Raw genomic sequence first — 24,373 nt, forward strand, 5'->3', positions numbered from 1 at the left:
GGTATATATTGTGAATCAGCCATAGTCCTTTTTCAAATTTAGATTATTGTTACATGCAGTTAAAACGATTTCATAATTTGTAAATTCAATTTATTCTTACTTTAATTATATAAAGAATACCTTATCCTATTTTTGGTAAAACTGCTATGATCATAGATCAGTGAAGTTTACTTATGACATTTAAATTTTCATTCTTATAAAATATTTATGATTTTTCAGTAGATAAAAATAATGATTGATAATTATTTAACATGTATTTTAACTTCTCTTTGTGTCATTACAACTTTAATATTATCTGAGAAATTAAAGTAAACAGCAACAATGTTTGTCCCAGGACAAATGCATTGAGTGTTCTGAAATTTAAAGGACTCATAATTATAAATGGAAAAATAATACTAAAGAAGTTAGATATGGTCTAATTTATCTGATATTTGATAATGTCTTTGTGTATGTGGTTTTCTCTTCATTAGGGAAAAGTTGCTCAGACAGCTTGCATGTCAGCCTGCCAGCATCTGTCAACATCCTTAATGCAGATGTTATTGGACAGTGAGTTAAAACAGATAAGCATGGGAGCTGTTCAGCAGTTTAACTTAGATGTCATACAATGTGAATGTAAGTACCTTATTCTGAATATTAGTTAAATCCATTTCATTTCCAGGAGCTTATTTTTTAATTAGGTGAAATAATCTAAGTGCATTCAGAAACTTAATAGGAGAGGCCAAGAGGGATACAAGGCTCTAAATAAACTTCCAGCATCCGTAGCTACTGAGAAGTATGCTGCCTTGCTCCTCAGGGAGGAAATAAGATCAGCCAAAGAGGTACTAGATGCCAGGGAAGGGTGTAGAAGTGGGAGAATCAAAAAAATGACAATCCATTTTCCTACCTCTGATATTTTCCCTAGATCAGGGATTCTTTTTTTATCTTGTCTGGTAAAGGCTATCGACCCATTCTCAGAATATTTTTTAATGAATGAAATAAAAAATACGGAATTACAAAGGAAATAAATTATGTTGAAATAAAGTTACCAAAACATATTTAAAAAATTCCTGAATTCCAGATTAAGGACACTTGCTCTAGGTAGTCCAATCCCATAGAATTTCCCTCAACTTTCTTTTCTGAATGAACCTGAGTAATTAGTTCTTTTTTCCTTTCTGCCCTGTTAAAAATTCTATTACTGAATCTTTTCTTGTATTCTGAATCTTTCTCTTCCTTCCTGCAATTCTTAGGATTATATCTACAGCAACAAGAACATTCACATTGTATGGCACTTTAAGATTTACAAAGTATAATAATAACAAAGTATCTGTTTTACAGATGAGGAGACTATGATTCAGAAAAATTGCCTGCCATGTCCAAAGTCATGGGTGATCACTGTCACCATTAGGGCCTGAATTTAGATCTTAATATTAGATGTTAATTTTGTATTAGCATGAAATATAAGTAAACTCAGTGACTATGTGGACCTTTGTGTAATTGAACAATTTTCAGACAGTGCTTCATGGGACCAACTCAATAGGGAACTGTTTAAATTGATGAATACTCCTTGTTGGTGAATTCCACCTCATCACCACTAAACTCAAATACTCAGCAGTTTAGTCAGGCACCACTGGTGATAAATTGAAAATCAGTGGGGCACAAGAAGGATTATAAATACTTGTGTGAGGCAGATTTTGAGATAATAAATCCTATGTTGGAGAGTGACTTTTAAAGAATTAAGAGATTATTGCCATATATTTCTAAGTAGTGTAAGAGTGGCCATATTGGTATATGAACATGCTTATTTCTTTCAAGAAAGAAGTAAAAAAGGAAAATTTTATGAAAAGAGAAACCAAGAAAAGAAATTTCCCCCTAAAAAGTTAAATGCCTTAGAGAATGGGGAAATTCTAGGTTTTTAGGAGGGATCATTTTCCCCTTAGAAATGTTCTCATTTTTTCTCTTTAATCAGAAACTATCTTTGCTTCACTCTTTTTTTTTTTTTTGCTTTTAGCAAATTATCCAGCTTACAAGCAATTAGGATAATTTCTACTCTTAGGTACTGAGAGTCCAATTCCTTCATTTTCCTTATGTTGCCTCATCAGCTCAACATAAAGACTTGCTTATTCAGGAATTATCTCACATAGATGTTTGTTAAGCCATTTTGCATGCTTACTGATTTTTATTGTTCCAGTTGTAGCAACCAGATGAATTGTTGCATCTTTTAGTTTATTGACAGATGATCATTACTTGTCCATTGAATTTGTTACAGTAAAACTGCTATTCTTTTAGGTCCAAATGACAGGGAATGAATGTATCTCTTGACTGTTGTTGAGGTTTCCCACAGCACCCCTTGCAGAAAATTTAAATCCCTAAATGTATATAAAGCCCACTTATGAAAGAATAATAGAATATTAAAGTAGTAAGAGATCTCAGAGGCTATCCAGTTCAACTGATATTTGTAGAAAAGCTCCTTGTAGAACATCTTTGATGTCCCAAATAATATTTACTTGAAGTCCTATGGTTAGGAGAATTCACTAATGTCATAAGGCTCTCCATTTCTTTAATTAAAGTAAAAAATCTGCTTGATCAGCAGAGGGCCAATGAGAAATCTTTGTGCTCCTACACTAGAGACTACCCTCCAAGTTTATATCAAGGTATTTGGTAGAGACAGGACTACCAAAATATAATGTATATACTTTACAATGAACAAATTAGGGCATTAACTGAGGGTTTTAATGTACATGTAACTAATTTTAATTTTCTTTAACCCCATGGCACAAAAGAATCCCAGTGCATTGACTTGAAAAGAATTTTACAAAACCACTTAATATATTTTCTCTAATTGGAAAATGTTTTAAAATGTTTAGTTTTTTTAAATGTTATTAATTTCTGCTGCTATTTCAGTAAGTGTTTTTGGATCATGAATCTGCATTAAATTAATCCTAAATAGATAACCAAAAAATTTAAAGAAAAAAAATTATCATTAGTATATGAAGGTTTTGCTTCTATCGTATTGGCACTTTGGATAACAACAGAATAGGTATACCTCAGGAATGGAGAAATAGAACATATTATATGATTAGATAGGTTGGGAATTTGTAGGTAATGAAAAAAATGGATCCAGGAGGATCAGCCAGGGCAAAGATAACTTGGAGACAGGTACTTGGAGCCCAGGTAGAATGTCTAGAGTTCAGGAGTCAGACAGCAAGGATCAAAAAAGCTAGGGAATTGGAACACATGATCAGAGTTCTAGGCAGAAGATCCAGGAAGTATAGAGTTAAGATTGTGGGTGTCAGTATTGTAGAGAATGGGGCATTTGAAGATGATGAGATGGAAAAAGACAGAGTACCTCATGCAATGTATTGGAGACTTCTGCTTGGATGTTACTGTGACACACTGAGAAGCCACTCAGTCTAATCAAGATTGATTATAACAATCCCTTCACTAGAGTATTGGAAGCCAAATAGTGGGAAGATAATTGGTCCTCAGGGAATGATAGGATTTAAAGTTAGAAGTGAACATAAGCTTCCTGTAGACCAAATTTCCCCCTGTGCAGATAAGGAAACTGAAATCATGGAAATAGGTGATGAGTCTGTGATCACAAAACTGATCTAACTCACTGCTTTTAGTCTTTTTAAATGCTTTTAGCATTAGGACCTAATGCTTCATACCTGTTAAACAATGGAGTTATTTCTGTTTTCATAGAGCATCTTGATGGTCACTAGTAGGGAGGTAATGTGAAATAAAGCTAAAAAGGCACCTTGGAAACAGATGGGAGTGGGCTAAGCTTAAATGCTGGAATAAGAAAAAATTTTTTATCTTGTTGCTAACACTCATTTTATGTGGCAATGCTGACACTAATATCTAGCCTATCAGGGTCAAATTAAGACATGCTTAGATATTAAGCTATATAGAGTATGAGGCCTCATAACATTATCCATATCACCCATAAATAAAAAAGACAGTGTAAATAAAAGTACTCAAATAGATCTTTGATCCCATCAGTTTGGAAATTTGTTCTAATAGTGCAGATTATACCCTATCCATGCTTTCCTATCTTATGTGACTCTAATTGATGTCATGCCATAAGTTTAATATAGGAAGTCAGCCCAGTATGCTGATAGTCTTCTTCCCTTTCTCCTGACATTATAGGAATACTTGTAGACCACATTGGTAGTTTGCTTGTCCTTTAATCAGGCATTAACAAGAAGACACTGTGCAAAACACTGGGAATAAAAATGCAAGCAGAAAGGCCATTCCTGCTCCCTAAGAGCTTGCATTCTAATGGGAGTAAGAAAAGGAACTGAAAAGGCAGGGGGAAGGGAGGAAGGGAGGAGGGAAGAAGGTTACCCGTATGCATGTGGGGGAGGGGAGATGTAGAGAAGATTCAGAATACAGCAGGTACCTGGAAAAAATTGAGGTATGGCTTGGTTCCCTCCTTAAAAAAAGATTCTAGAAGAGCCGTTCAATCAGAGGGAAAGGCCGGAAGGATAGAATATATTTCCAACATATGAACTTTCTGGTTGAAATAAGCTTCCAGAACTGAAGAACTTTCTGGAGCATAGTAGAGAAATTTTGGAGTCCAGTACAGACTGGAAAGGAATGAGACTGTCAATATTCTTGTCAACAAACCATCCCTTCTCTTTCTGCCATTTCATTTCTTGATGACATCTCTCACTCTCCATCCCCTTCTTCTAACTTCTTCATTGCTTAAATGTTACCACCTACTCACATGGATCCATTGTAGCTCTCCATTGCCAAAGTGGAAGAGGAGAGGAAGGGCAGAGTGGATACACTTTCAGAAGCAAGAAATCAGCTTATGACCTCTAAAAGAGTGATAGAAAACTTATAATAATTCACACAACATGATAGCTGGAGACCACTTAGGGGCAAAAACTTCAATAGCTTCCGAGTTTCTCACTATGTTATAGTACAGTGATATGTTCATAATATTGACCTTACCTAATAAAAAAAAAAGTTTTTAAAGGATAAAATTGTAAAACAGGTAAATGTAATTCAATTTAGAAAGATTTCTAACAGAAACAATGTAAAAATTGGCTCATTAAAGTTAAGACTCAGTTATTTGTGGACTCACACAGACCAGATTTACTCATGAAGGAATCCAACCCAAATAGAGGAGGTGAGGCTTTTCTCACACTCTGGCTGGTTATACTTCTACCATAGAATAGGATTTTAGGGAAAATCTCTAGAACTATGCTTATGTGTAGCTCATGTCTAGATTTTCTCCAAAAGGGAGCTTTAGTGTACAAAATAAATATCAGTTTTAGGACAGCTGTCTATTTCCTCCACCACACCAAAAAAAGTTCTTAAAACACAGAAGATTCAAAACAAAAAAATTCTTAAAACAAAAAATTTTAAAACACAAAGATCTTAATACTTAAATTAATGATCTTTCATATCTATTATACTTTCCTAGAAGAATGACATCTTTTTAGAGCTGCTGAACAGATATTTCACATGTAATTTAATAACATAACATGTAGTGGATCTGTGCTATTAAAGCAATTCATAAAAGTCCAGATCTTTTTGGTCAATTAGGCTATACTGCACCCCAAAATTTCTTTGTTCCCTTTAAGTTCAGAATGAACATATTGTTGGCTATTTTCCCTTCTTGAGGAGTGACATAGTTAGTAAGCAGCTCCTCCTGACGAGCTTTCACCTGCTCAGAATGTAGGAAATCTCAGAGTCGCGAGGTAGCTATCAAGGCTGAAATTAACCATCTTTCAGCATCAGTGTTTGCTGGTGAGACTTGTGCTTAAGGAAGGAAACACAAAGCAAAAGAGGCAGTCCCAGCATCTTGATGTCCAGTTTCAGGCTCATTAAAGCAAGCACATGTTTTTATTACTGTATGTGTCTCTTCCACTGCTGCTGGTGAAGAGGGGAGAGAAATGCCCTCTACCTCTTCCTGTTAGTCTTAAGCTAGAGCTGGCAGGGTCCCAAACCACATCTTCCAAATAGACATGAGTAGAACCTTTTCTATTTCCTTCTTCAGTAATGCTTTATTTTTTCCTCAATGACTTGTGAAAACAATTTTTGGCATTTATTTTCTAACATTTTGAGTTGCAAATTCTCTCTCACTCTTCTTCCCTCCTCCCCCCCTGAAATGGTAAATAATTTGATATTGGCATGTGCTATCACACAAAACATATTTCCATATTCATCATGTTGTGGGAAAAGACAAATTAAAAAAAAACATGAAGAAAATCAAGTGAAATATAATATGTTTTGGTCTGCTTTCAGACTCTGTCAGTTCTTACTCTGGAGGTGGTTAGCATTTTTCATCATGAGTCCTTTGGGATTATCTTGGATCATTGTATTGCTAAGAATAGCTAAGTCATTTATAATTGCTCGTTGTATAGTATTGCTGTTACTGTGTGCAATGGACAGAACCTTTCTAAATCTCTTATAGTAAGCAGCTCTTCCTGCCTCTATCACTAATCATCTTTAACATAAACTATCAGCCATAGGGACCAAGGGACCCACCTGGATATGTTGGTTGCACGTATCCTTCAACAAAGAGCCAAACCATTGGAAGGGCTGGAACACATCAAGCTTTATAGGAAATGTGCCAGGCTAACCCTACTGCCTTAGAACATAACTTCAAGAGATGAAACTAGATGAAAATAGAAATATTTTCAAAGAGGATTTGGATAAATTCATAAAAGACAAATCGCCATTGAATTATAAGATAAACTAAGTTGTTTGGAGCACATCACAAGCCTTGAAGTTGATATCTCACAAAAACTTCCCTAAGCTATGCTCCCTTCTTATTTTTTTAACCCTTACTTTCTGTCCTAGTAACAACTCTTAACACAGAAGGGCAAGGCGAGGCAATGGAGGTTAAATGACTTACCCAGGTCATATAGCTAGGAAGTGCTGGAAATCAGATTTGAACCCAGGTTCTTCCAACTTCTGGGCTGATGCTCTATCCACTGAGCTGCCTAGATGTCACACTGCCTTCTATTCTTAAAAATTCCTTACTAGCAGACTCATGGGTTAGCTATGGGCATAAATGGACAATCTTAAATCCAGTAACAACTACCAAGCTATTAATGAGTATATTATTATTTTTGTAACATTTGAGGCCTTTATTTTCTGAAAACCCACTAAAATTTGAATAAAACTAGTATAGTGTAAAAAATTTTAATACTACAGTAATCAATTATCTAAAGATATTTTTTGATTTGTTACCTGCTTGGAAATCTTTTTGATCTTTAAAGTAGTCAGCATGCCCTTTATGAGAAAATTTATTAAAATGCATGAATGGACATTCCTACTTAGTTATGATTTTGCTACTTAAAACATTCCACTTGTTGTCTGCATATAAGGGCTGACTCTATAACCTGGAGTCTGTTTTTTATTGCTGTTTGACTAAAGGTGGGATTTTTTTTAATAGAACAGATGCTATAACAAAAGCAAAAAAAAATTGGCAGACACAGAGTTGGTATCATTTTAAAATTCTTCTATAATCAATTATTTGAGGCTAAAATTAAAAAAAAACTTCATATGATTACAGTTATTTCTTTTGTACTTTGCCATATAACCCTTCTAAATATGTTGTAATTAAAGATTATAACAGAGCAGAAGTTCTAAGTTATTAGAATATTTGTGATAATGGGCATAGATAGAATGGTAGAAATTGTTGGTAAGCTGTTAACATTCATTTAAAATTGATAGGTATAAAAAATCAGGATGCATTATTGCAGCATTTATAATGAGTAGAAATTAATTCAGTTGTTAAATTTTCAAATATTTTAGTCATGTTGTTAATGTTGTTCTTTTTCCCACCAGTGTTTGCTAGCTCTGAGCCTGTGCCAGGATTCCAGGGGGATACCCTGCAGTTAGCATTCATTGACCTCAGACAAGTAAGATATAATAATATGCCTTTCCTTTTTCGCTTCTTTTTTTCAGTTTTGAATGTTTATACAATCTACATTTACTGTGTGCCCAATATGTATTTGAAAACAAATGTTGTTTCCTAGGTCCTTTGTTATAGACTTAAGTTAGTGGATGTCACTTCTGTGCCTCCATCTTGTTAATATCCCATTATGATGAATTTTTCGTTAGTGGATGTTTAGTTAAAACATGAGTCTGTTTTGGCAACTTTGGTCTTTCAGATAAAACATTACATTTTTTTTGTTAGTATTTATTAACAATCCCAGGATTTTCTTTGTGAATTAGTCATGTTAATTCTAGCATTTGGCCACATTTTAATTTGGGAATATATGGAGACTGGTTAATCAAATTCTTCCTAGGGAACTAGAATGAATAAAATGTGTCTCAAGATAATATTAGATAATATACTTTTATTTTTCCTGTATACTTCTTGAAATAATATATATTCAGAGGGATGATACATTTTAAATTAAATATATATATGTTAATATATCTCAGTGATTGTTTAAAAGCTTGATTAATCTTAACTATTTGCCTGCAAAGGTGTCCATTTAGACCTATCTTTCTTATGGTTTCCTTCTTGCATTTTTTTATTCCTATCTCCTATTCGGCATCTCTTGATCACTCCCATATTTCTTCTTATCTCTAACTACAAATGTACAGTTTTGTATTTCCTTTATCATTTCCATTTCTTAACTTTCTTCTTCACTCTTATCTTCGGTCTTCTTCTCCATTTTTCCTTTTCCCCTTCTTAATTTTAGGATTAATTAAGCTGTGGGGACGGATGATTAATAAAATGGGAGAAGGATGTCTTATTTGGGCTTATTTAGGACCTAAAAGATTTGGATCTGACAACAGGATTTGTTACTATCCTTTGCAAGAAAGAGCAGAATGAGAAGCAGAAGTAAGACAAGGTCTCTGATGAAGAACCACATATGTGGCAGACATATGGTCATCTGAACCAATCTTGTGACCTCTTTGGAGGTCACTACTAAAAACAGTGAAGATATGCCTGAACTATTGATTTGAGTAGGCCCATGTGTATTAAGGATGAGAGTTGTAGTCTCATAGTTTGCTGATAGAGAAAACTAGTGCTATACCTAGCTTAAGAAGGTTAGGTGCTTAACAAGAAGTAAAGTTAACATGAAAGTAAACACATTTCAACAAAGGCAAGAATAATTGCTTTAGGATCAGCCTCCAAACCATTAATATTTTAGCATAAGCAGTATTAAAGCCCACTACATAATCAGCATTGAGCTACTTCCATGGATGGAGGAAAACAGAAGCATTAAGCTGTGCTGTTTGAAAGCTTTGAAACACTAAAGAACTTCCTAGAAGAGATGTGTTATAACTCAGAAGAGTTAAATTTTGATGTCCACACTGGAAAGTACAAATGAATGAATATTTATTGTCCAGATTATGATGCGCATTTGGATGGACAGCTTATAGAGTTTGTCTATCAGTATGTATATATATATATATGGATCAGATAGCATAGATGAACAGTGAGTTGGGCTTGGAGTTGAACATGAAGAGGAAAGTAGATTGATTGCCTTCAGGAATTGTAGGATTTCTTTAATTATTTCAATATTCACATGGAAAAAAAGGCTTATCTTAATGCCAACATTTTATCAGTGCGGTAGGTCAGTGAGATAAGAAATGTAACAGTCTCCAAAGGACTAAAAATAATTATGGCACAGAGGACAGTGGAAAAGTTTTGTGGTAGATGTGAGCAGGCTTTAACATAATGACTGGGGAAATTTGAAGAATTTTAAAAATATATCATGAAAGAAATTATGACAAGGGAAGATGGACTGGTGAGAGTACTGGATGACATGTGAACAAACAGAATTCATTACTTTTCAATGCTGGGGGAAAGCAAGAAAGGCCACAAAGATGTTGGATGGATCCTTTTTGATGACTTTATAATAGGACATGGACAAGTGTGACGTAGGGCATGTAGGCATGGATGAGTTGTGATCTAAATTATTAGAAGAAACTTTTAGATGAATGTGATCAAGATTCATTTGAGTAATATAAAATTCATAAAGTTTATTTAAATGTAGTAAACTTCATATGTATCAAATACACACCCTGGAGCTATAAGTAGCCCCCAACATTCCCAAATGCAATCCACACCAGATTAAAAGAAATAAAAATACAATAAAACATAGATAATGTCAATATGTGTTTTCCTCTGTAAACTTGCAGGCACAGGGATTCTTGTGTATCATTTAGTGGTCCTCATTTCTGTTTGAGTATAACACCACTCAATTACTAATGACAGCGACCTGGCATACTAATATCTATAATAAAAATCCATAGATAATCTGCTTTGTTGATTTGGTCACCTATCTCTAGTCAAAGAAATAATGCAAGGAGTGAGGATTTATTGCCATTCCAGCTGGTCAGAAAAAAACAAAAACAAAAAAACTTGTTGAAAGTAAACTCGTTTCCTGTAGGGGGTGTTGTTCCTCATAGCAAATTTCTCTAAGGAGGGAATGGAATCTCATCCCAGACAGAAAATAATACCATTTCTGTATGAAAAAAATGCTCTAAATCACTAATAATTAGAGAAATTTAAATTAAATCAAACTCTAAGGTTCTACCCACCACCCATTATATTGGTAAAGATAATAAAGATGGAAAATGACAGGTATTGTGAGGACTGTGGGAGAATATGCATACTGGTATACTGTTGGTAGACTTGTGAATTGGTTAAGTCATTTTGGCAAGCAATTTGGAATTTTGCCTCTAAAAGTCACTAAACAGTACACGCATTTTTGGCCTAGTAATTCCATTACTAAGCTTAAACCCTAAAAAGTTCAAAGAAAGAGTATGTACAAAAAAATCTCTAACGCTCTTTTTGTAGTAGTAGTGAAACACTGGAAACTTAGAAAAGTATTTTTCTAATGAGAATGGCTAAACAAATTATGGTATGTGAATAATGAAATATCTTATTGTACTGTAAAGAAATGATGAAATGGGCAGTTTCAAAGAATACTAGGAAATTCTTTATGAACTGATGCAACATGAAGTGAGCAGAACCAGGAAAAACAAGTGATAAAATAACATCATTTTAAAGAAAAACAACTATGAAGTCTTGTGAACCTTTATCGATGTAATGAACCACAATTCCAAAGGACCAAAGATGAAGCATGCTACATAACTCTTAACAGACAAATGATGGATTCAGGATGGAGAATGAGATAAACACTTTTTGGGCATGTCCAGAGGGAATTTGCTTTGTTTGACTTCATATTTGCTAGGTTTTCTTTTCTTCCTTTTTATTTTCCAGTGAAGTAGGGAGAGAGAAGGAGGAAGTAAAATGGAGAGAAAATGAATGTTTGTTAATTGACAAAACCATAAAATTAAAGTTAAAAAAGAGAATACGTACATTTTTCTCTCAACTTTGCTAGCTGGATTGAAGCCACAGCCCTTCCTTGCTTACTAAGGTATCTTTCTTGTTACAAGGAATGAGACTACATTACAACCCAACTGAAATTTACAAAGTAGTTAAGAATGGCTCCTAATGTGCACAAATAACTGCGTGCTGGAAATTTGGAATTGACTATAAAAGATTTCCTCAGTTATGTTTTTCTTGTGTCATCTAGGCTATACTATATAAATAACATAGAGCTATATACTAAGTGAATAACAGTTTTAGAACTTTCATAAGGGATTTGCAAAGGTAAGATTATGGATATAGCTTACAAAACTTAAATGCTTCCTACAATTAAAGGAGTTCTAACACCTGTGTTTTAAAGTTGGATTATTTAGTGTTTATTTCACTAAATATTGAAATCCCTATCCTTTTTCTTCCTAAAACAAGTTGTGCTTCCTATCATTAGATAACATGTAGTCTGCTATGGTAGCTCATTCTCATATTTTCATGTTACCATTGTCAACTTTGTGTCATTTTGACCTCATTATCTGTTTGAATATGTATATTTAGTCACTAAGGACCAAATATTTTCATTTCCCCACTTTTGTAATACTTTAATAAATCTTTAGTGAATAGTACCAGTGACTATTACCTTTTTTGATTTTAATTTCCTAGATAAGTGATTAATTCACAAAAATTTAAATATATTAATGGTAATTGAAAAAGCAAATTATTTTATGTGTAAAATTTTTATATGTAGTATACATAGAAATGACTATTAAAATGTGAAACATGATCAAATATGGTGAGAAATACAATAGAAATTAATGTTATGAAATAACTACAGTTTAATTCCTCTGGTTTTGACAAAGGCTTAAGATAATTTCTTCTAATAGTCAATGATGAAATATAATTATAGTCCCTCAATGTTTGTATTAAAAAATGAGAAAAGGAAACTTTTTGTTTTTGCAAGTGGACCACTGTGACCTAACTCTTAAAAAAGAAAAACAAAATCCTACATCTAATGTCACCACAAGAAAAAGTAGTTTACCTTTAACTGTTTTGTTGTAAAGTAAATTTACAGAAAGTGAAATGGTAAGATACTAAATGTTTAAATGAGTGACAACTAAAATGTATAGAGAATTTAAATATTCATATAGACCATGCAGTTCCATTTATACCAATATTACTTACTATATTTATTATGCCAACTATTATATATATAAGAAATTGAGATTTTATATTAATAATGTAGGCTCCATCTTTTAACAGTGCATAATATATATTTTTTAATGCTTTCAATTGAAGTTGTTAACCCAAAAGAACTACAGAGGGTTCTAACACCTGTATTTACCTTAGAGTTGGATTTTTGCATTCTTCTCCTTTCCCCACTTTCTAATTGGTGATACATTTCTGGGTTAATAGGATGGCTGACAGTTCTTTTCAAGTATACTTAGGAGAGCAAAAGAGGCTCTTCTCATGGTTCTTATGGGAGGGAGGTCATGCTTCTGTTTTTTAGTTTGAATTTGATACTACTTCATGATTTGTGGGGTATGAAAGATAAGGAAGTAGGTCTAGTGGTCACGTTTTACCTGCCCACCCGGACTTTGCCCTGAGGTCAAACTTCTGATATTTGCTGTTCTGAAAAGAAAAGCTGATGACAAGTAGGGGCTGATATAAGAGAAAAGTTAGAACTATATCAAAGCTTAAAGGCAAGAGAATTGGGACTCAATGAGAGGCTGTAGCTAAAAGATGGATCAGCAGGACTGCCCTTAAAAAAGAAAAAAAAGCTGACCCGTGAGTGAAAAGACTTTATCATGCTGCCAATCACGTGCTTGCTAATGGAAGCCAGTTATCTCAACAACATTTTATGGCCAACTGTCTTAGCAGAACAATGTAGACGATTAGCAAACAATGATGGAAGTGGGTGGATTATTTATATATACTTTCATCTTAAATGTATGTTATTTTGAACATAATTTTTATTTTTCTAAAGATGATTTTTAATCAAATTGCTTACTTTTAAAAAGAAGAGCTTATCTTCCCTTCCAATAAAAATTCAAGACATTAATTTGATTAGAGCTCTGTTCTGCTTACTTATACTTATGTATCTCAGACTCAGTCTACCCAAGACTTTCCTAGGTACATTTTCTATATATTTTCTCTTTCATATAGGCCTCAGATTTACTATATTGTCATTTAAGGTAGAAATATGTAAAAACCTTGTTATTTGAAAAATCACATTTGTTTTATGAAACTATATGCAATTCAGCAATCATTCATTAAGTGCCTTCTATGTGGCAGGCACTATGTTAGGCACCAAGAATACAAAGACATAAATGAGAGTCCCTGCATTTAAAGAGTTTACATTCTACTTGGGGGAAATAATATTGCCTGGATAAGTAAACAAAAAAAATATATAATGTAATTTGGGAGGAGCACTAACTAGGGGAATTAGAAGTGGCTCTTATCAGAAGTGGCTCTTGAGCAGATCCTTGAAAGGATTCCAAGAGGCCGAGGTGAAAAGAAAGAACATTCCCGATATTGAGGACAGCCCATACAAAGAGAAAGAGGAAGAAGATGGAATATTGTGTAAATAGGTAGCAAAAAGTAGGCCTGTTTGGCTGGAATGTAGAATACATGATGGGAACTTAGGTGAAATCCATCTGGAAGGATAGGCTAATGTTAGGCTGTGAAGAGCTTGAAATGTTCTGACTGTTTTTAGACAGCCAATCCTAAAATATCTCCCATATTGGAATCTAGTAGTTTCTTTTGGGCAAAATGAGCTAAACTTTTATTAAGCACCTTCTATGAGCCAGGCACTGTGCTTAGCACTAAAGCTATAAAGAGAGGCAAAAGATAGTTCCTGCTTTCAAAGAGCTCATAGTTTATTGGGGGAGACAGCATGCAAACAAATACATAAAAAGAAAGCTATATACAGGAAAAATGAGAAATCTTTAGTAGAAGAAAGGCACTAGAATATAAGGGATTAGAAAAGGCTTCTTGTTAAAGATGAGATTTAGGAACCAGGGAGATCAGTAGTCTGACTTGGGGAGGGAGATGATTCCAGGCAAGGAGAACAGGCAGATAAAATGCTTGGAACCGAGACATGGAATATCTTGTTTGAGGACTTAGCCAGTAGGCCAAGTGTCATGGGATCAAAGAGTAGGGGTTGGAGAGTATGGTATAAGAAGACTGGAAAAAGTAGGAGGGGACTAGGTTACAAAGGGCTTTGAATGCCAGACAGAACAAATTGTATTTGATCCTGGAGGCAAAAGGGAGACATTAGAATATTGAGTGGGGAGAGGTAACATAATCAGACCTGTTTTACTTTAATAGCTGAACCAAGGTTAGATTGGTATAGTAGATAAATTTATCTATAGTTTTCTTTCTCTGTTTTTGTTCTACCTCGTTTAAATAACAGTACCATATTTGGTAGGATTCTTTCTTCTGTTTTTCCAAATACTTTATACAGTATTGGAACTAATTTTTTCTTTAAATGTTTGTAGAATTTACTTGGGATCTATCCAGCCCTGAGGATTTTTTCTTCAGGAGTTCATTAATGATTAATTAACCAATAATTTTTTTATTTTATTGGCTTTTTCATTAAACTAGCTCCTACTCTTTTTTATTCAGTGTTTTTTTAAAATTTTATTATTTTTATTTTTTAAACCCTTACCCAATACTGTGTATTGGTTCTAAGTTAGAAGAGTGGGAAGGACTAGGCAATGGGGGTTAAGTGACTCGCTCAGAGTTACACAACTAGGAAGTGCCTGAGGCCAAATTTGAGCTGAGGGCCTTTTGGCTGTAGACTTGTTTCTCAACTCAATGAGCCACCTAGCTGCCCCCATTCCCCCCCACCCCCATTTTATTAATATCTCCTTTGATTTTCAAGATTTCCAGTTTGGTGTGTAATTAGGGGTTTTTAATTTGTTGTTCTAGTTTTTCTTTAGTTGCATGCCCAATTTATTGATGTGCTCTTTCTCTATTTTATTGATGTGTTAAGAGAGATAAATTTTCCGTAAGTGTTTCTTTGGCTGCATCTCATAAATTTTGGTATGTTGTTTTATTATTGTCATTTTATTTAATTAAATTATTGATTGTTTCTATGATTTGTTCTTTGACACATTGTTGCTAGTAGTAATGAGGTAGGGCCCTTTCTCCACAATGATTCTTTCTTCAATGGCAGTTTGGGCAGTTTGGGCTAGAAAAAAGCCTAGTGGTTTGGGAGGGGAACATTACTCTTCCCAGGGCTCTTAGATTCAGGGTTCTAGGTTGTCTCCATCAGGATCTGAGGTGAGGTATTGATTAAGTTAGTGGTAGTGGTGGTTTGACTTGCTTGTCACTTACTGATTTCTTTCTCTCCCTTTGGGTTCCTGTGGGATAGCCACTTCAAAATAGTGGATTCTGTTTTAGATATATCCATTTCAAAATGTCCTATAGGCTGTTGGTATTGTGGGACTGGAGCTTAGGAGAGAGATTAGGGCTGGATATATATTTATGAGATATATGAATATGGCTGAGATTCATTTGCATAGATACTTCAATTTAACCCAGTCACCAAGTGAGTTAGTATAGTGAAAAAAGAGAAGAGGGCTCAGAACTTTGGTGAAAGAAGAGCAGTTTGCCATGATAGGAAAGGCATTTCTCTCTGATAGGTAGGGGTGAAGGAAAAAGAGTGTGGGATGATGTCAGATGTATGTGAGATGAAAAGGGGAGAAGATGGATCTGTTGGCAAATGGCCTCAATTTTTTTTGATGATGTATGAGGTAAGGTATTCAGCCAAGGGAGTGAGGAGAGATGAAAAGGTATGGAACATCCTCTCTTGTGAGTGAGATAAAAAACCCGAGTAGATTGCTTTGCTGTGGTGAGTGCCCAGCTGAAAAGAAGTACTAAATTTGTGGTGGATCTAGTCAGCATGTTTCTTGATTTCCTCCAGCTCCATTTAGCATCATGATAGAGAGAGAAAAGGAGATAGACAGTGGGTTGGGACAGGAGTGGGTTTTGACAAAGCATGAACAAGAATAGGAAAGTGCCTACTATTAATTTAGTAAATGGGCACATGGTCAAAATTAAGCAGTCCCTGCTTTTGAAAAGCTTAGATTTAGGGGCAGGTGTGACATAAATGCAGTTCAGTACATAAAACATATGAAAACTAAGACAAAATAATTTTATGATTGAGAGAACACAGACAAGTGAGAGCATCAGGTAAGACCTTGTGCAACACATGACACCTAGGCTGAACTTTGAAAGAATTTAGGGATTTTATGATTAGGGATGAGGAAGAAGTGAGTTTATAGAAATAGTGGTGTCTCAGTATGAGGTCATATGTTGCATATGATGGATAGCTAGCAGGAATGAGTTATAGGAATGGGAAATAATCCTAGAAAGGTTGATGGAGGCCATATTGTAGAAGGTTTTCAATTCCAGGCTGATGGTTTGAATATCTTTTCCTCTATGTAAGCCACTAATGATTGCTAAATTATATTCCTGAAAACTACAAAGTTATTTAGTGACAGTCTGTATGAAGCAATTTTCTGTTAAGAATATGGCTTTTAAGGATAGGCAAGATGCTTGAGGGGAAAAGAATGTTTTGAGGGAGATTACATTTTGGTTCCCAGGGACATAGGTTCCTTCTAAGGTTGTAGAGGGTATTTTATAGAGCATCAACTACTTATTCTTAAAGAGGCAGGGATTTTTAGGATGAGGGCAAGGAGGAGAATCATGAAAATATTGAGTGGCCAAGTATGCCACACTGATATATTTTTATTGGCATCTTATGTAAAGCATATGTTAGATCTCAGACTATCAGACCTGGCAAGGATCCTGAGTACTATGGAGTCCACTCATTCTACATAAATGGAAATTTGGGTTTCACACAGTAAGAAAGCATCGCTATTCAAAGTCAGGCCTTCTTCCTCCAAGCCCAGGCTCCTTTACAATGTTTGGACAGCTGCTGCTATTATATTTAGTCCACTAGGGCTTGGTCAAGGAATTAAGATTGATTGTATATGAAAAAAAAATTTCAAATGTTAAAATTCGAGCATTAAAGACAGAAATTAGCAACATTTATAAAAATTTTATTGAAGCTATTTTAGTTCAAATTGCTTTATTAAGACAACTAATGGTGAGAGTACTACTTAGAATTGATGAATAAAAATAAAATATAAATATAAAACAAGTAAAATGTGAATATAAGTAAGAATATAATGTCAACAAGTTTCAAGATGTATAAGAAACAGAATTACTTAAAAGGAATGAAATTTTAGAGTAACAAGTTAAAATATCATCCAAAGAAGAGTTCAAATCCTAGTTGCCTTACAAATTCATACTGGATTATCCTATATTATATATATTGGAGAAAAAAATTTATTACAAGATTTTTAATATATATTTTAAATGACAAAATGAGAAGGATTTCGGTAACAAAAGCTATGAAAAGTTATGTAGGGATAAATTTTACCTTGTTCTGCTTGGCATCATTATAGATATTTTTGTAATATCACTAAAGGTCTGTTATCAAAATAGGAAATAGAGATCTTTGACAGATTTATCTTCTCTCTATAGATAATTCTTTCAACAATTTGTGTAGTCTTGGATATCTTAATTTTTTTTAAGTTGTGCTTGTTAGATAGACATTATCATAACTAAATGATAGGCAAAATCCAGATTGATACTTTTGGAAGTTTATAAATCTTTTAAGTCTTGTTCCAAATTGAATCTAGTCTTAGGAATCTTTTGCTCTATATATTCTACAACTTCTGATAGATGTTAAGAGTAGAACACTGCCAACAAAGTTCATATTTCCAAGATTTTTTCAAAACAGCCAGTTTATCCTGTATCCAACTATTTAAATAGGATGAAGCAATTTATGTGAATTCTGCTTTTTAGATGGAAGTAGCATTCTCCCAAGTAGTTTGACTTTTTGATGTAACAGAATTTTGATGAAAATGTGGTCACTTTTTTTCCCTGGTTATCATCTCTGATGCAGCCACCAAGGTGAGATTATTTTCTTCTGGAAGAATACCTCCTGTGAAATGTGAAACTTAAATTATGCAGAGCTTTAAAGAAAAGGGCACTTGCTTGAAAGATGTTATAGCATTTAAGACCTCCATTTCTTTCTATGATTCCCATATATTAGTTGTTTGGAAATGGAAGGCCAAAATGAATGATTAGACTAAACATAAAAGGGAAAAGAACAAGAACAAGAGGATGCATTGGGAAGATATAGTGAGTAAGAGGAATGAATTAGAAGAGATTGAAGAAAAGGAAATTGTAGTGAAGTAGATAAAGGCACAATAAAAGTAGAATTATCATGAAGAATAACATTAAAATAGAGAAAGCATGGGGATTAGAGGGGATATCATCTGATCTTAGCTAACTAAAGAGAAGAAAAGATAAATTGTGTCTAAGATTAAATCAAGATTCTTTTAAATCAAACAAGATGTCCACAGAGTAGAGGAAATACCGTAATACCAATGTTTAAGAAAGAAAATGCTGGGGTGTGTGTGTGTGTGTGTGTGTGTGTGTGTGTGTGTGTGTGTGTGTATAAATATAATTATTATAGACCAATGCATTTAACCTATTAATTAATTATCTAGTGATAATTGAAAAGAAACAAAGAACTAAAAACCAGTGGAAATAAAATTAGATATTTTGTGTTACTCTATTTCAGTATCATAAACTAATGGAGAGAAGGATATGTTTTTAGATTTTCCAAACCTAAAGATCATTTTTCATAGTATTCTTAAAAATAGAAAACTAAAGAAAAACCAAGCACTTCCACTGGAACCAAAGGCAAAGCCTATATCAGGATCATAGATTTAGAATTGGAAAAAATATTACAGGTGTGATATGATAAACATTTATTAGGTGCCTTCTATGTACAAGAACCTTACTAAACATTGGAGGTACAACTAAAAAGAAGATAGTCTCTGCCCTCAAGAAACTTACAATCAAGTGGAAGAAGACAATACACAGAAAGAAGCTGAACCAGTAGTGTTGAGCCCAATGAAGATGACTGTGGAGTCAAAACCAAGCAGAGCACCTTATAGCAAGTGAAGATTTCATCTAGTTCAATTCTTTCATTTTACAAATGAAGGACCCCAAGGCCCAAAAATATTAAGTGAGTTGCCCAACTTTTCAGAGCTGAGATTTGAAAAACCCTTTGACTTCAAAGCATTGCTCTTTTCACTGCGCCACATAGGGACCTCAACTGAATCTTAACTCATATGGTTAAGTGTCAAACAAAGGAGCTTTCTTCCCCAAGACCATGAAAATATATAAAAGAAGTGTCATAAGAAAAATGAAAATTAAAGTATAACATTTGTAAGCATTCCAGCCTCAAAATTTTGAGAGTTTTTTTCAGTTTCTTTTGGGGGGGGGGTTATACATGTATTATCATGCAAACCATATTTCCATATTATTCATTTTTGTAAACAAATAATCTTATAAAACCAAAACTCCAAATCATATGCCCAAATAAACAAGTGATAAATCATGTTTGCATCTTTATTTCTACTCCCAGCAGTTCTTTCTCTGAAGGTGGATAGCATTCTTTTTCAAAAATCCCTCAGAATCTACTATTTGACAAAAACTGCTGGGAAATTTGGAAAACAATATGGGAGAAATTAGGTTTAGATCAACATCTCACACCCTACCAAGATAAATTCAGAATGGGTGAATGACTTGAATATAAAGAGGGAAATTATAAATAAGTTAAGTGAACACAGAATAGTATACTTGTCAGATCTCTGGGAAAGGAAAGATTTTAAAACCAAGCAAGAGTTAGAGAAAATTACAAAATGCAAATTAAATGGTTTTGATTATATTAAACTAAAAAGCTTTTGTACAAACAAAAACAATGCAGCCAAAATCAGAAGGGAAACAACAAATTGGGAAAAAATCTTTATAACAAAAAATTCTGACAGGGGTCTAATTACTCAAATATACAAGGAGTTAAATCAATTCTATAAAAAAATCAAGCCATTCCCCAATTGATAAATGGGCAAGAGACATGAATAGACAATTTTCAGATAAAGAAATCAAAAGTATCAATAAGCACATGAGAAAGTGTTCTAAATCTCTAATAATTAGAGAAATGCAAATCAAAACAACTCTGAGGTATCACCTCACACCTAGCAGATTGGCTTAAATGAAAGAAGGGGAGAGTAATAAATGCTGGAGGGGATGTGGCAAAATTGGTGGAGCTGTGAACTGATCCAACTATTCTGGCTGGCAATTTGGAACTATGCTCAAAGGGCTATAAAAGAATGCCTGCCCTTTGATCCAGCCATACCATTGTTGGGTTTGTACCCCAAAGAGATCATAGATAAACAGACTCGTATGAAAATATTTATAGCTGTGCTTTTTGTGGTGGCAAAAAACTAGAAAATGAGGGTATGTCCTTCAATTGGGGAATGGCTGAACAAATTGTGGTATATGCTGGTGATGGAATACTATTGTGCTCAAAGGAATAATAAACTGGAGGAATTCCATGTGAACTGGAAAGAACTCCAGGAATTGATGCAGAGTGAAAGGAGCAGAGCCAGAAGAACATTGTACACAGAGACTGATATACTGTGGTAAAATCGAATGTAATGGACTTCTGTACCAGCAGCAATGCAATGACCCAGGACAATTCTGAGGGATTTATGGAAAAGAACGCTACCCACATTCAGAGGAAGGACTACAGGAGAGGAAACATAAAAGAAAAACAACTGCTTGAACGCATGGGTTGGGGTGGACATGATTGGGGATGTAGACTTGAAACTACCACACCAATGCAACTAACAACAATTTGAAAATAGGTCTTGAACAAGGACACATGTTAAAACCAGTGGAAATGTGCATCGGCCATGGGTGGGGGGAGTGCAGGGGGGTGAAGGGGAAAGTAGGAGCATGAATCATGTAATCATGTTAAAAATGAATATTAATAAATGGTTTAAAAAATCCCTCTGAATTTTCCTGGATCATTGTTTTGCTTTTAGTAACAAAGTGTATCACATTTGATCATTCCATAATATTTCAGTTACTGTGTATATGTTCTTCTGGTTCTGCTTATTTCACTCTACATCAGTTCACATAGGTCTTTCCATTTCTTTCTGAAATCATCCTGTTCATCATTCCTTAGAGTACAGTAGTATTCCATCACCATCATATACCACAATTTTTTAGCCATTCCCTAATTGAGGGACATCCCTTTAGTTTCCAATTCTTTGCCAGCACAAAAAGCACAGTGCAGGAAGCTGTCAAAGCCCGTGATGATTAGCACAACTCATCACCAGCTATGAAAATGAGCACAGCAGATGTCAGAAGGATGGATGTTCCACTCAGTTTCCCCATGTGACTTTTTTCTCACTAACATTTCCTCTGACTGAAATTATTGTAATCAGTACCCTTACTCAGCCTCAAGGAAACACAGAAAAACAATACAGGCTAGTGGCAAGGCCACCCATAGACCTCCCACAAACCCCTAAATAAACCCCACACTTATATGTTATGTAATACAGAAACTTCCACTGAAGTCACTTCACAACAAACCAGCATATAAGTTAATGTTAAAGATTTTAAAACTCTAACTCAGATTTCCATACACAGGTGCCTGCAAAAAATAGGTCAGAACAGTCTCCAAGTTTCCCCCTGCCAGACCCAATTTGGTATAGTACTTTAACATAAAAGAACAATGAATGAAATATGGAGAAATTGTCTCCCATGAAAAAGCCTTTACTTTCTCACCACTGTGGCCCAAGAGATACATCAAATATACTTAACACATTGTATCCAAAGGTAAGATGTATGGTGGAAATGAAATTTATGCCAACATTGATGTAATCTTGAGAAAAATGATTTAAAGATTAAAATCAGCAGATGGCACATCAGATCAGCCACTACAAACCTTCTGGGTCTCTGGCTTTTCTCACTCTGTTTTTGCTCAATTGTTCTGCCCCCAAGGGGAACTGGACTTCTGGTAACCCCCCTATACCCCCCCAGCAGTGTAGCTATAAATATTTTTGTACAAACAGGTCCTTTCCCATTTTTTTTTATCCCTTTGGGATATAGACCTAATGGGATTACTGGATCAAAATGTATGCATCCTTTTATAGGCCTTTGGATATGATTCCAAATTGCCCTCCAGAATGATTGGATAAAGTCACAATAGCAATCCGTTAGTGTCTCAATTTTGCCACATTCCCTCCAATGTTTATTATTTTCATTTACTGTCATATTGGCCAATCTGATATGTGTGAGGTGGTACCTCAGAATTGTTTTATTTTGCATTTTTGTAATCAAGAGGGATTTAGAACATTTTTTCATGTGGTTATTGATAGCTTTGGTTTCTTCATCTAAAAACTGTCTATTCATATCCTTTGATTATTTATCAATTGGGTATTGACTTGGATTCTTATAAATGACTTAGTTCTTTATATATTTAAAAAATAATACCTTTATCAGAGAAATTTGTTATAAAGTTTTTTTTCCCAGTTTGTTGTTTCCCTTCTAATCTTGGTTGCATTGAGTTTATTTGTACAAAACCTTTTAAATTTAATATTACCAAAATTATTCATTTAATAGCTTGTAATGTTTTCTGTCTCTTATTTGGTCATGAATTCTTCCCTTCTCCACAGATCTGACAGGTAAACTATTATGTTTCCATAATTTACTTATAATATCACTTTTTATGTTTAAATCACATCCCTATTTGGACCTTATCTTGATTTAGTGTATGAGATAATGTTCTAAATCTAATTTTTGCCATACTGTTTTCCAGTTTCCCCAGCAGTTTTTGTCAAATAATGAGTTCTTGTTCCAAAAGCTGGGATCTTTGGGTTTATCAAAAACTAGCTTGCTGAAGTCATTTACCCCTAATTTATTTCATTGATCCACCCTTCTATCTCTTAGCCAGTACCATATTATTTTGATGATCATTGCTTTGTACTACAGTATTTCAAGGCTTCCATCCTTCACATTTTTTTCATTAATTCCCTTGATATTCTTGATCTTTTGTTCTTCCAGATGAACTTTTTTATAATTTTTTCTAATTCTATAAAATAGTTTTTGGCAGTTTGATAGGTATGGAACTGAATAAGTAAATTAGTTAAGGTAGGATTGTTATTTTTATTATATTAGCTCGTCTTACCCATGAGCAGTTAATGTTTTTCCATTTCCAACTGTTTAGATCTGACTTTATTTGTGTGAAAAGCGTTTTGTAGTTGTGTTCATATAATTCCTGTGTTAGTCTTGGCAGATAAATTCCCAAATATTTCATATTGTCTAGAGCAGTGATGGGCAAACTTTTAAAAGGGGGGGCCAAAGGAAAGGAAATGCTCATCTGTCAGTCTGTTTCTTAGGCAACTCTTTCTAAGTTTCATTGTATTGTATCCTACTCATTGTATTTGTCACATTAGGAATAATGTCGGGCAGCTGGATAGAACATTTCAGGGGGCCGCATCTAGCCTGCAGAACGTAGTTTGCCCATCTCTGGTCTAGAGTGATTTTAAATGGAGTTTCTCATTCTAACTCTTGCTGCTGAGTTTTGTTGGAAATATATAGAAATGCTGATGATTTATGTGGGTTTATTTTGTAACTTGTGACTTTGGTAAAGTTGTTGATTATTTCTACTTGCTTTTTAGTTGATTTTCTAGAATTCTCTAAGTATGCCATCATATCATCTTCAAAGAGTGGTACTTTAGTTTCTTTATTGCCTTTTTTAATCCCTTCAGTTTCTTTTTCTTTTTTAATTGCTACCACTAGCATTTTTAGTATAATATTAAATAATAGTGGTGATAATGGCCATTCTTGCTTCACTCCTGATCTTATCGGGAAGGCTTCTAACTTGTCCCTGTTGCAGATGATACTTGCTGATGATTTTAAATAAATACTGTTTATTATTTTGAGGAAAGGCCCTTCTATTCCTATACTTTCTGGTGTTTTCAGTATGAATGGGTGTTGTATTCTGTCAAAGGCTTTTTCTGCATCTATTGAGATAATCATGTGATTCCTGCTAGTTTGGTTATTAATGTGGTCAATTATATGGATTGTTTTCCTAATGTTAAACCAGCCTTGCATTCCTGGTATAAATCTCACCTGGTCATA

At 34.2% G+C, this 24,373-nt stretch overlaps 1 protein-coding gene across 3 annotated transcripts in view; it reads left to right on the top strand.

Moving 5' to 3' along the window:
- The window catches only part of EXOC6 (exocyst complex component 6), a 186,275-nt gene that overhangs the window by 132,726 nt on the left and 29,176 nt on the right, over positions 1–24,373 (top strand). For all 3 annotated transcript variants that reach the window (XM_044665685.1, XM_044665686.1, XM_044665687.1), the window contains 2 exons: positions 471–612; positions 7,789–7,862. In XM_044665685.1, the coding sequence (XP_044521620.1) occupies positions 471–612; positions 7,789–7,862 (216 nt within the window). The remainder of the gene's footprint in view (positions 1–470; positions 613–7,788; positions 7,863–24,373) is intronic.

This window comes from Gracilinanus agilis, chromosome 2, assembly GCF_016433145.1.
Source record: "Gracilinanus agilis isolate LMUSP501 chromosome 2, AgileGrace, whole genome shotgun sequence".
Taxonomy (NCBI): Eukaryota; Metazoa; Chordata; class Mammalia; order Didelphimorphia; family Didelphidae; genus Gracilinanus; species Gracilinanus agilis.